At 29.8% G+C, this 13,822-nt stretch overlaps 1 protein-coding gene across 3 annotated transcripts; it reads left to right on the plus strand.

The window, feature by feature from the left end:
- Window positions 1–5,515: 5,515 nt before the first annotated feature.
- Window positions 5,516–10,779, plus strand: LOC105248417 (acetylcholine receptor subunit alpha-L1). 3 transcript variants are annotated; one of them, XM_011253182.3, is made up of 8 exons: window positions 5,516–5,781; window positions 6,908–7,129; window positions 7,278–7,322; window positions 7,432–7,541; window positions 7,829–8,009; window positions 8,191–8,884; window positions 9,324–9,532; window positions 9,825–10,779. In XM_011253182.3, the coding sequence occupies exons 2-8, from the start codon at window positions 6,950–6,952 to the stop codon at window positions 10,035–10,037; spliced, it is 1,632 nt and encodes a 543-aa protein (XP_011251484.1). In that variant the 5' UTR covers window positions 5,516–5,781; window positions 6,908–6,949; the 3' UTR covers window positions 10,038–10,779. The 3 variants fall into 3 exon arrangements, with proteins under 3 accessions (XP_011251484.1, XP_011251485.1, XP_011251486.1); XM_011253183.3 differs by having other exon boundaries at window positions 5,516–5,777; XM_011253184.3 differs by having other exon boundaries at window positions 5,516–5,725.
- The last annotated feature ends 3,043 nt before the right edge of the window (window positions 10,780–13,822 follow it).

The raw sequence follows: 13,822 nt of genomic DNA on the forward strand, positions 1-13,822 counted from the left end.
AAGGTGTTATAATTTTTTATAAACGTCTCATATTTTATAAATATTTCTCTCTCTTCTATTTCTTAAACTGTGAGCAACACAACACTTTTTACATACGTTACTTTATTATACATGTAACGCTCATGGAGTGCGAACGTCACGAGCATTAAGTCACGCACGTGCGCGCAAGTGAACAATAATATATAAATAATAAATCACTTACCCCTCGTAGTTCCTGCTCCGTCACATCATTCAACGCCCTTCCTTTCTCCCTTTTGTTCCTCTGTTACTCATTATATCGATAACAGAAATACGATTATGCGTCACTCCCGATGTTAATCGCGAAATTTATTTTATTACGCTGCAGAGAAAAATAACGCGAGGAAAGTATGAAGCTACAATCCACCCACGCATCTCGCTAATTAGCCCGACGAACGGATCTCGATCGGAAGAGGAAAAGTCGCGCGAAATTAATGACAATTGAGCGCGCATTAATAACGAAAATACGATCGCGCGACACTTTACACAGGCACTCCCGATGTTAAATCGCGAGATCTACTTTATTATATCGCGACAAATTTATGAAGCTACGATTCACGCGCCACCCACGCGTCTCGCAAACATAACCAACGAGTCTCGAGAGTCAGCGGAAAAATCGCGCGAGATTAATTACAATCAAGCGCGCATTAATAAGGAAAATATGATCGCGCGACACACTTTACACTCGACACTACCGATATTAAATCGCGAAGTCTAGTTTATTACGCTGCAACGAAGGAATAACGATTCGCACTCGCGCGTCTCACAAACTTGCGTAACGAATGAATCTTGAACGCCGAGAATTCGGAAATCGCGCGGCCGACTTCACGCGCCACCCGCCGCGCCGAGGCATACTACACCTGTTGCTCCTAATTGCACTTTCGCGCACTTTTCAAATTTTAAATGACAAGTAATACATACGCTCGCGTTTCAAAGTGTTTCGTTTTGTAACTTTATAACGTAAGAAAATGAATAAATACACATCCAATCACACATAAATAACAGTAAATTAAGATTAAAAATATATTCGTAAAATTTAATATAATTGCAGTTTCGCTGATTAATTGCGTAATAGATTTCAATCGGACAAGTCTGGTAAAATACACTTTAATAAACAACAAAAACAATATTAAAAGCTATTTAAATAATATTAAAACTATATTGAGACACGTAATTGACTATTAATTAAATAAATTGCGATAATTTATAAACGATCTGTTTTGATTTCGAGTCGTTAACGATCGAAAAATTTTTAAATCGAGAATTTTCTTTTGATATTATGACGCATGATTAATAAAGTTAATTATGAGACAAAACCATTTAAAAATATATAATATTCATTATATCAGAATTTTTTAATATACTGTAATACATATTATTAAAAATGATTCTTCTTTTTAAAGAATTTTATTCTTTCCTCTTTCTATTATGTTTTATAATAAATTTTAGCAATTAATATTTAAAACAACAACAAAAAATATAGAAAGTTTAATAAAATTCTCCAATTGTCTATAATAAAATCTTTTAACTTTCAATTCTTTTCCTACATGACGTTTTACTAGCAATTCTAGATAGAGCTCTATCGAAACATATTATTATCAATCTTGATTTAAATTAAAAGTTTCTAACAATTTTGATACAAACAGAAAATATAAAATTGGCTATTTCTTCAAAATTAATTATGTTTTTTACATTTGTTTTCTAAAATTGTTTTCAAATTTTTAAGGATCAATATTAAACTATTTGAAAATAACTATTTTCAATTTTAAACAAATCAGTATTTCAATTTCGATCGTGCGATATAATTAAAATATCTGGTATGTCAATCAAGTAAAATATACATAGTATGTCTATCAAGTGACATGTATACAATAAAGTTGAAAAGTTGATGGCGATATAAACATTTTGAAAAATAGCAGTGACTGTTAGCTTTTAAATGACAATGGCAATAATTAAATAGTCACTGCAAAAGCTGACCAATCAAAACTGCATTCACGATAAAAATGTAAAAGCAATTACATGTATGTTTCTCCTCTTGTATTTTTCTATTCTAATATTATATAAATGAACAGTTTCATATATGTTTTAAAGATAGTTTGAAACAAGAGCTATATTTTTAAAAACTAATCATGCTTATATGGAAAATATACTTTCAGAATCTGTTGTATATTTAAAATCTAAAGATTTCCCATTAATTGCTCAAGTAAAAATTAATTTTCACACTATAAGAAATATTAATAACGCATCAATAATTGTTCAATTGTAATAATTAATATAATATACAACATTTTCTTCCATAAAAAAATTTACTAAAAATTGGATAAGAGGAGAGAATAAATATACTTCTCGTTATAGTCGCGTATAATTCAACATCGAGCAAAAAGGAAGCTAATCAACTACGCAAGGAAATGAATAAAAATATCGGCGCGTGGCGCACATCGAACGGAGAAGGGTGTGAAGACACTATTTTAACGCACGCTGCACAATAATTAATTAGCCAAGCATGAAATGTGACGACGGTGCACCTTCTGAACACCGCTTGTGCACATATATAGCAATGAGCGCTTCGAAAGAGGTCACCATAATTTACCGAGAGCGCGCAAACACTCATTTAAACTCCAACACTATTCTGGTCATTATCTTGGGGGTTAAAGACCCCCGAAGAAAGCGGACAGCGAATGGCAGATACAGTCGGTGGAACAGAGATAGAACGAGAGATCTCGCGCGACTGTTCGAGGCACACAGCGGGTAAATCTAACTATAATGGGGTTTTGGCTTATCTCCCTGAAAGTTTTCTCTGTACGAGAGCACGGGAAACAGGGAGTCGAAGCGAGAATATACGATGGCAGATCGCCCGATGTGTGAGGTCACATTAATTACCGCCATGTCCCGAAAACCAACCATTCCTGACGTAACAGTTTCTTTCAGCTACGATTATGTTTAAATTGTGTGTCGACAATTCTAATCTTCTTTCTTTCTTTCCATTTGCTCATATCATAAATTGTCTTTATTTTCTTCTTTCTCTCTGCTTTTCTCTCGCGCTTCTCTATCCATCTGCCTTATCTTCGATGCCGGAAATTTCAAACACGGTACAACTTTCGTCGTGATTAAGGAAGATTGTTTCTATGTACGCCAGATTCCAGCCACCAGTTCTGATTAATAATTCGTGGTAAGAGGAGGGAGAGCAAGGTCCGACGAGGTCCTCGCAGGCTCACTTTACGAGGATAGTTGCTAAACATCGGGTAACTGTCTTCCGATACATGACCGCAGAAGAACAAAATCCGATCATGTCGTCAGAAACTTCAAATACGTTCGACTAACTTTCCTGCAATTAAGGAACAGACAGGGTAAATGGTGCAATTTAGGATGGAAGCGACGCTGATAACTTTCGCAGACTATGCGCATTCAGAGTATAATAGTTGTTTGGTCGACTAAATATTTAGGTCATATATTCAGAGAGCGTATCGCAAAGAGGTATATGATGTGAAACGTTGTTTAATAATGTCGTAAGGAAAAATGATGCATCAAAGAAAATATTCGCGAAATATGGATCCCTTGCACAAGTCCTCCTGAGAATTCATTCGATGCGATTGCACGTATCCGTCCATGCTAGGCTGAGACACGTACAACAAAATATGTAGCTCGGAAGGATCTATCCCGCCCAACTTGTATTACACTCAAGAATGGCATTGCAGTTTTCCTACCGCTGTCTTACCAACATGAACGGAAGGCAGAGAGAAAAGGGAAAATGCGGAAAAACAGTTGCGTTTATCATAAAGCCCATAAGGCAGAGTACGAAGCGAGCGCAAAAGATATAAACGTAGAAGAATAGCTTACGCATAAGAACAAAGTGCTGTAATGGACGAACGTACGATGTCTCGACCTTACTGTAAAGAAAAATGCTGGATGCCTGGCTATGTATGAAAGCATCGTGCACTCGACAGTTAACAAAATGTTTTCATTACATAGAGTTCATGCAAAACAAAGTTTATTCTAGACAATCTCTAAAAATCGCGATATAATTTAGAATAAATTTTTTAAAATAATCTTATTCATTACTGCACCCCATATGTATGTGCATGACAAATAAAATTCTGTTAATTATCCTATAAATTGAGTTTAAGCTTAACAGTGTATTTAATAAAACTCTTTTATGTGACTAATATTTTTATATTCCAATATTTTCCTTTTAAGTAATAATCTTAAATATATCCATTTGTTTTCTTCTAACGCATAAATTATTCATGTAAGATGTTGTATTTTTCCTACACACACGTTAAGAATAGATATTTATTTACCCTCTATAAAGTTGTTGCTATACGCTTTGCTATTTTAAAAATAGATATTTCTTTAGCCTTTGTTTATAATTTCTATCAATTATTCAGAGAGATACAATCATAATAATAAGTAAGTAAAATATCCTAGAAATTGCGCATTATAACAAAAAGAGATTACCATTTTATTCTCCATTTACTTAAAAGATTTGCGCTTATAACAAAATGCACTTTTGTTTGCAAGCGAAATAAGTTTACATATTTAAAAAACGACTTGTATAAGTGTGAGAAAGTAGAACCGTATAGTCGCATTGAAACATCATCGACAATTTAAAACGATGTTAATGCTACAAATAGAAAAGCGCAAAATGTGGAAATGTAAATGTATACAACATACAATATACAAGCGTACATTGCATTTACACGAGAAAAAGGAAACTACCAGTGATTCTAACACTCGAAAGTGAGTCCGCTACGGTAGCTGTAATAGCTCATAATAAAAAAAAAATCCGGAAAGATAAGCTGGTTTATCACTGAGCTTATATATACGGTAAAAGGACTAAAGCTGATGCTTGAAAAACGTAGAATAATCAAAAGTTATCGCTACATAATTTGTAAAGCATGAGAAACATTGATGAAGCGATTCTATAGTCATGAAACAACAGTGAAAAAGTTCATTCTAAAGGAAATTGACCACAGTTTGAACTCTAATGATTAGTATTAATCGTCTCTCCATGAAATTGCACAAAGCAAGTAAAATCTTTATTTTTTGCAATGATAAAGGCTTATATTAAGCTTAATGTCATTTCGGATTGCACAATTTTTCGATTGCAAAATTGATTAAAGGAATTATCAACACATATACTTTCTCTTTTTTCTCTTTTGTAAAAATCAATTTATAGAAGCAAACATATTAATTAAAATATCTAATATAGTTTTATTACAAATTGAATATTAATTTTGCTACAGCATTTTTCTAAATAAATATTAGACGATAAATAGAGAACAATTAATGAGTAAAGCCACGAGAATCATTCGGAAAGGGCGTAGTGCTCCCAGGAAGGCATCGAGACCCGGCTGGTTTGCGCGTCTCTTTCTACTGCGAAGTGGCGCAGTAGAACACTGCGAGTTTGCGCGGTGAAGGTGCATTCACATCGCGCAGAGACCAAGAACCAGCCATGCTGGTACATGCGCAATGTTGTATTGATCCTGCGGATTGAAGATACACGTACCAGCATCCAGTGGTCCAGCGGCTGTACACAATGTCATTTCTGTTCGACGTTCTTCCGGTATTTCGCGAGCGAGACAATCCGTGCGAATAATGAAAGACCAGAACAAAGTCTGACTCGTATCACTGATTGATAAACGCGCATTAGAGATCGGACATATTTAGCAAGGCAGATTATGATAAACAAGAAGAGCAGGAGATAAAGGTGTCGTATATTTAGAGAAAGCGTGTAACGAGAAAATCGAGGAAGGCGAAGCGCAAGTATATCATGATAGTTTAGATTACGTTTGAATAATATTCTTGGCTTCAATAATAAAATATAATGACTCGATGAACAAAATTAATAAATATTGTAAAAGTACAATAAGTAATTAAAATAATTTTAACTTTAGAATATACTTTCAATTTGTTCTTGATACGGATAATAAATTAATTACAGTAAATTATGACAAAAAGATGCATAGAAGAAATTATTTTTTGTTAAATATAATACTGTCATATGTATTTTTTTATATTTGTTGAAAATAATATATACTTCACACAAATTTTCTTATATTTCTCTGTATATATTTTTACAATATTTAAAAATTGTTGAAACATATATGTATATAAAATAAATATAAATATAATCTATACAAAATTTGCATTATTAATAATCAAAATGCATTAATAATAATAAAAAATCATTGAGCTGTCATAAGTAAAATAAAAAATTATTATAAACTTCTAAATTTATCAAAAAGTTTAACAAAACTTTTTTCAAAACTTTAACGATTTAAAAACTTTAATTAAAAGAAAACTAATATTTTAATATAAAAGTTTAATATATAATTAAGACATATTTTTCATAAAAATTAATACGAGTAAACGACTTAACGCAACAGGTTTGTATTACTCTATAACTAATAACTCGAAAAATTTAGTAAAATTATCGATATATAAACATTAATGATATATAAATTAAGTTAAAATCTCATAACTGACAACGAAAAGAATAAAAACTTTAATAAAAAAAAAGAATCATAATCTCGATCGCGAAAATTTTTATTTGATAATTATTTTTTAAATAACAGGAAATTATTTTACATAAGTTTATAGACAGATTTTAAAGAAGATTTTAAGGAATACAATTTTTTAAATATATACATTTAAAAAAATTAATATAAAGTTTTCTGTAAAGTGTTCTAAATAAAGTAATAAATATCAATTTAATTTAATTTAATTATATACACGCACGTGCACACATCATGTATATTACTCTTAAAACTGATATTACATCTTTTTAAATAATAATATTTCACAAATATCTAATAAATTTATGTACGAAATAAAGCTATATATTAACACGAAATAAATTGATGTCGTTTTATTTGATGTTTCTGTGCAGGATGCTTTTGATGATTTCTGCTTAATCACACTTTAGTAAAAAATGATATTCCCTTTAATCATCCTGATTCTTTCGGTGGGGATTTGCTATAGCAATCCAGATGCTAAAAGACTTTACGATGATCTACTCTCAAATTACAATCGGCTCATTCGACCTGTATCGAACAATAACGACACCGTTGTTGTAAAACTAGGTCTTCGTCTCTCACAGTTGATAGATCTTGTACGTAATGTACATATATTTTACACGATCAAATATCATTTTATCGTTATTGGAAATTATATTAATAAATTTAATTCATATGCATATTTTATTATTTATTTATATATCTGTTCTCTTAATGAAATTCACACATTCATTATATTTACAGAATTTAAAAGATCAAATCTTAACAACAAACGTCTGGTTGGAACATGTAAGTATTAATATAAGCAAATTATTATGTAAGCGAAAAAGTTTGATCAATTTTTAGTTGCGGACCAATTTAAATTACGAAAGAGTCGATTGCAAAATAATATTTTCAGGAATGGCAGGACCATAAGTTCCAATGGGATCCTTTGGAATACGGGGGTGTCACTGAACTCTACGTGCCTAGCGAACATATATGGCTACCCGATATTGTGCTTTATAACAAGTACGTGACGCTTTTTTATAATTATCGTGACTGAAAAATAATTAAGCGAAAATAATTTTGATTTCTTGCAAAATACATTCCTTCTCTCTAAGGTTTATTTATTTTTCATTTAAAAATTATACAGTGTATCATATATATGTAAAAATTTATTAAATTATCAACTCAAAATAATAAATCTACGTTTATTAATTTTTCACTCAGAAATTATATGGAAATTATATTATATTATATTTTTACAAAAAAAAATTTATAAGTATTTCAAGTTGAAATAATAAACTTACTTTCAGCGCGGACGGAGAATACGGTGTAACAACAATGACTAAAGCTATTTTGCATTACACTGGCAAGGTTCTTTGGACACCTCCCGCAATTTTCAAATCTTCCTGTGAAATAGATGTTAGATACTTTCCCTTCGATCAACAAACCTGTTTCATGAAATTCGGCTCGTGGACATATGATGGCTTTCAAGTAAGTAAATTTGTTAAGAAAAACAACTATACTTATAAAAATATGAGATCACATACACATAATTATTATTCGTTATATAATAATCATTTTTTTCACTTATTCATATTTTGTAAGAATATCGAATGCAGAATCTTTCTAATGTATTTTCTATTTATAATTATTCGAAATATATTTTCTTCAGATCGATTTGAAGCATATTAATCAAGATGTAGGCGACCAAGTTAAAGTAGGTATTGATTTGCGCGAATATTATCCAAGCGTGGAATGGGATATACTGGGTGTTCCCGCGGAACGTCATAAGAAATATTATCCTTGTTGTGTCGAACCATATCCCGATATCTTCTTCAACATAACTTTACGTCGGAGGACATTGTTTTACACGGTGAACCTCATCGTGCCATGCGTCAGTATCTCTTATCTATCAGTGTTGGCTTTCTATTTACCGGCCGATTCCGGAGAAAAGATCGCGCTCTGCATTAATATCCTACTATCCCAGACCATGTTCTTTTTACTGATATCCGAGATCATACCATCCACATCGCTAGCACTGCCGTTGCTTGGCAAGTATCTGCTCTTTACGATGATCCTGGTCGGTTTGTCGGTCGTGATAACGATCATTATCCTGAATGTGCATTATCGTAAACCGAGCACTCACAAAATGGCACCTTGGGTGAGAAAGATCTTCATCAGAAGATTGCCGAAACTGCTTCTGATGAGAGTACCCGATGATATTCTCAGTGATCTCGCCGCGCACAAGATACACGGAAGAGGAAGATCCGGAAAGAAGAGTAAGTTCAATGCTGCTATAGCAGCAGCGGCGCAATCGTCATCAATAATATCTTCGCCAGATTCTGCCCGCCATCAACGAATCGATGGTACGATTCTTTTATAAATTCTTTCCATTTAAAATTTATTTCATAAATGGAGAATTTAATTACTTTAAACTCCTTTTGATAAATTCTAAATTATTCGCTAAAATAACAGATAAAATACAGATTCCATCTTATTTTATTTATTTTAAGAATTAAAAAAAAATCAAATTTTATTATTTTAAATTACTTTATGTTGTTTTAAGAATCTAATCAAATTTTTCTTATAATTTTCGTAATCTTCAGTACAGCATGACGTAAAAGAAAGAGAATTTTTTTATAAACGTTATTATTTTTTAATAGAAATTTGTATATGTCAACTTTCGATTCACTAATTTAGATTATTTTTCCTATTTTAATAAATGTTCTATAATATTCTCTATTAATTTCTTATATTACATATATTTAATATATTAAATGATGATTATAGCATAATCGGTTTTAGGTTGCAATGGCTTACACAGGACAACTGCCCATAATCGATTTTTAGTCGGCAGTTTAGGATATAACGGGCTTCCAACGGTTATGTCCGGTCTCGATGAGTCATTGAGTGATGTAACGCCGAGAAAAAAATATCCTTTCGAATTGGAAAAAGCTTTACATAATGTCATGTTCATTCAGCATCATATACAACGTCAAGACGAATTCAATGCGGTAAACATTCTATAAAATACTACTAATTATATTATATTAAATATATTACAAAAAATTAAAAAAAAAATCTAAATATATCTATTGTTCTTGAAGAATAAGATATGAAATTGTAAGAAATTCCACGATTCAAGAAAACAGCTGTGACACTAGAGAAAAAAAATTCATTTAAAATTATTCGATTATATAAAATATAAAAATATATAATGTAAAATTTTTAGATAGATATTTAAGTGTAACTTTTACATGTTTTATTCTATATATTAATTATATGTTCTACTTTGTACCATCACAGGAAGATCAAGATTGGGGTTTTGTCGCAATGGTTCTCGATCGTCTCTTCCTATGGATCTTTACGATAGCCTCCATAGTTGGAACTTTTACAATTCTATGCGAAGCACCGGCTCTTTACGATGACACAAAGCCGATCGACACGAAATATTCCTCAGTTGCTCAACAACAATTTCTCCCACCCGGCCAGGACCCCTTGTTAGACACTATGGGGTAGATGTTCATAGAATGATGTGATTCTATTTGCTAATATATTATTAATAATATAAAGGGAAGCGGCGAATAATCTTTCTGAATATAATAAAGTTGTGATAGTCCATGTCGAGAAATCCGATCGAAGAGAAATATCTTTTTATGCGAAACCTAGTTCACAATCATACATATATTATTATTACATATTATTTAAAGATTCAATTATATCTAGATATTATATACAGTTTTGATGATATTTTTAAAATGTGTAATATGCATATATAACTCCAAACTCCAACATTATCAGAATTCTAGAAATTGGCCTAAAAATATAAACGTAATTTAATGAGAAAGACGATTCGCTGGCTTACCGTATAAATTTATAATTATAACACGATTATAATCCCGAAACAAATTGTATTTATACTTATTACTATATGCGTAAATAATGCGCGACTTGTTCTTTGATAATAACTATTGATGTTCGCAACAAAAGACTTTACTATAGATATCATTTGTAAAATTTTTGGTAACGTTGGTTACAGAGCCGATATATAACGGTGATATTTCACTCGCACACCTAAGTCTATCTGTATATAGAACAAATTTCATGCTCCAATTAATATCTTCCAAAGAGCAATCGATTCATATATACGTAGCGTAGTTTTTCGATAAATTATAAACTTTTTTCATTACAAACAAGAACATATATACTCGAGTTTGTTCGATATACTGTACGCATTAGAAACAAAAATAAAAATTAAAAATCAAAATAAAGGATAAGTCTTTTTCTTTAATATAATAAAGATTTACAAAATATATCTATACCCCTAAAATATAATCTATCTTAAGAAAAAAGGTAAACGCACGGCTAAACTTAATATATTTATGCACGGACACACTCTTCACTAAATATATACATATTTTATTATATCATACATACACAAAAATTGTGTGGTAAAATACATAAGAATTACAAAATATATATATATATATATATATATATATATATATATATATATATATTAATTAAACATTCCTAGCCATATTTTCAATAAACATAAACGATGTAAAGAACGAAGTCTCATGAACATTATTAATATTAAAAATGAGATTAAGAGAATGAATGAGCGGAAAAGATCTGAAAGAATATCGGAAGTAATTGAAAAATATAATATGATTGTCGGTAAATGAAACATGTCTCAAAATTATGTACAGTACATATCAGAGAATGATTACAATTTTTGGAAACGGGATAACAATGCATATATGTATATATAAAAATTATGTGTGTCAATGCATAATGGATAAAATGTAGGAAACAAGAGTGAAAGAATGAAAATCAGAGTCAATTTTCTCTATGTGAGCAAGTAGATCGAATATTTTCGATAATAATAAAGAATATACTTCCCGATTATTTTTTTCTAGCCTTAATTTCCCATATATGTATTAAATATAAATTTATATCCAAAATAATTAATAAAAAACTTGTATTCTTAAAATTATAAAATACTGAACATATATATCTATAATTAATAATTCTAAAAAAATAATATCAAAATGATCAAGTATTCAAGTTTATATACTTATTATTTAACATACAGATGACTTTGTTTTTTGCATAATTGTACAAAATAAAAACTAACTTATTGTTCCTAATGGAAATGTTATATTGGAAAGTAGTTTACATTGTAACTATTATTCTACATATTTGCATATGTAGAAAGCAAGGAAACATATATCTCGAGAAAACACATGAAATTCAAAGGAGTATTGCGATTCTCACGTATCAGTTATAACAGATTTTTTTCGGCTATAAAGAATTTCCAAAAACCAGGACTAGAGCAGAAAAATGTAAAGAGGAGAAACACATGAGGAACAAGAAAATGAGTGAGGAAAAGAGAAACTATCTCGAGAGTAAAAAAAATCGAACTAGCTTAGCTACTTCTTCTTCTCCAATATAATCCAGTAATCACAATCCACACTATACGAACACGCGCAATATTTGTATATTATTCACAGAGAGAATAAATGCTATAAATTAAAAACCATTACGCAATTCCAAATCCCTACGTTACACTTCCACATACTTATTTTTTAAACTTCAAAAAAAAAAACGTTCGCCTAAAATAGTGCATTCGAAAATAAGATTTATTAATTTCCCTAATTAATTTCTAACAATTTTACTTGCTATTGATTGATAATCATTTGATTAAGTATAATCTTATAAATTATTTACGCAAAGATAAAAAGAGACGTAAAAGGCAATACACTTCTTATAATGTATAATGTAATTAATAAATACTAAATATTATAAAACAGTGTATACCTCAAAGTAGCAAAGTATTATATTTATTCTGTATTCGATTACTTTCATTTGATATTCATAGAATATCCAAAACAATCTTTGAAAAATTTAGCAAGTACTTTTCTAATCTTCTGATTGAGAGACAGAAATAGAACGGAGTCTTTGAATAGTAATAAATATTAAAATAAGAATTAAAATAAATTAGAAATTATAGAAAATACACGAGTGCGTATATTGCTTTATTTATGTGAAAATAGAACTAAGCTTAGCGGTCAATCATCTCAGGTTCCGGACCTCAAACTCATTGAAATCAAAGAATTAACAAATTTCATAAAAGTTATGATAATAATAATTATTAATAAAGTTAGATTTTTAAAAAAATTACTAATTACCGTTCCGTTAACTCAAAATTACATTAAATTCTCGCGTTCGAACGAGAAAATCTAGGTAATTTATTAAGTTTTATTTAAACTCGTTTTGAACGATGATAATATGACTAACTTTATAATATGTAATATATGTTTACAAACAAATTCTCAGAAATGAGAATTGGAATAAATGGAAAGCAATGGAAATATATTGAAATAGGGGAAGGAATGTAATTCGAAAACCTTCAAAAATCTGAAGGATAAAAGCGAATTAGATAGAATTTGAATAGAAGTAAGTACACACACACAATACGTTCAAGGTAGAAGTTAATAAAGAAAAGATTAAATCTGTTAATATAGAATAGAAGTTTTGATTAAAGAGAATTTACATTTACTTATAGGAAGATATATCAAGTAAAGATGACTTTAGAAACACATATTCGTGTTTGAATGAAAAAATTTATACAATTTTGAGTTTTATTTAAATCTATGCTAAGCGGTTACAATTTGACATGATAGATTATAGTTATAAAATATGTAAAATGTAAATGTAAAATATGTAAAAATGTAACGTTATAAAAAAAAACTACTAACCGTAGACAAATTCTCAAAAAATAAGAATTTGCATAGATGATGGAAAGACAATAGAAATATAATAAAAAAGAGGATGATAATCAAAACTTCATTTCAAAAAACCAAAAGTCATCTGTCAGTAGAACCACGATACTCATCCACTTTAAAAGTGAACATATATCTCAGTCTACCTTGCTCAAAAAAGCGATTATTAAAATTTTAATATTAAATTATCTAATTCATTAGCTAAGTTGACTATATTTCAATGTGACAATATCTGCCTTACTGAGAAAGAAAATTTTTTTTTCAAAATTTGTAATAATACTTTGAAAAATAATACTTTTGAAAAATTCATATCTAAAATTAAAATTCATATCTAAGATAGTGAAACAAACGTTTCACAACAAGTAAGTTTAATTAATAACTCGAAAGATGTATAAGCAATGTTTTGCGATTCTATTTTTCATTATTTTGCTTTTTTTATTTCTAACTTTTTATTTCTATCTTTTTTTAAAACTCAAAACAAATTTTCTCTTAATTTTTACAAATTTTTTCTTAAAT

The sequence above is a fragment of the Camponotus floridanus genome, unplaced genomic scaffold (assembly GCF_003227725.1).
Source record: "Camponotus floridanus strain SB8 unplaced genomic scaffold, Cflo_v7.5 scaffold7, whole genome shotgun sequence".
Taxonomy (NCBI): Eukaryota; Metazoa; Arthropoda; class Insecta; order Hymenoptera; family Formicidae; genus Camponotus; species Camponotus floridanus.

Excerpts from the sequence above, each read along its gene's own strand:
- LOC105248417 (XM_011253182.3), top strand. The coding sequence starts at position 6,950 with ATGATATTCCCTTTAATCATCCTGATTCTTTCGGTGGGGATTTGCTAT. Across the intron at positions 7,130-7,277 it reads TCTCACAGTTGATAGATCTT|AATTTAAAAGATCAAATCTT; the intron begins GTACGTAATGTA and ends TTATATTTACAG. Across the intron at positions 9,533-9,824 it reads GTCAAGACGAATTCAATGCG|GAAGATCAAGATTGGGGTTT; the intron begins GTAAACATTCTA and ends GTACCATCACAG.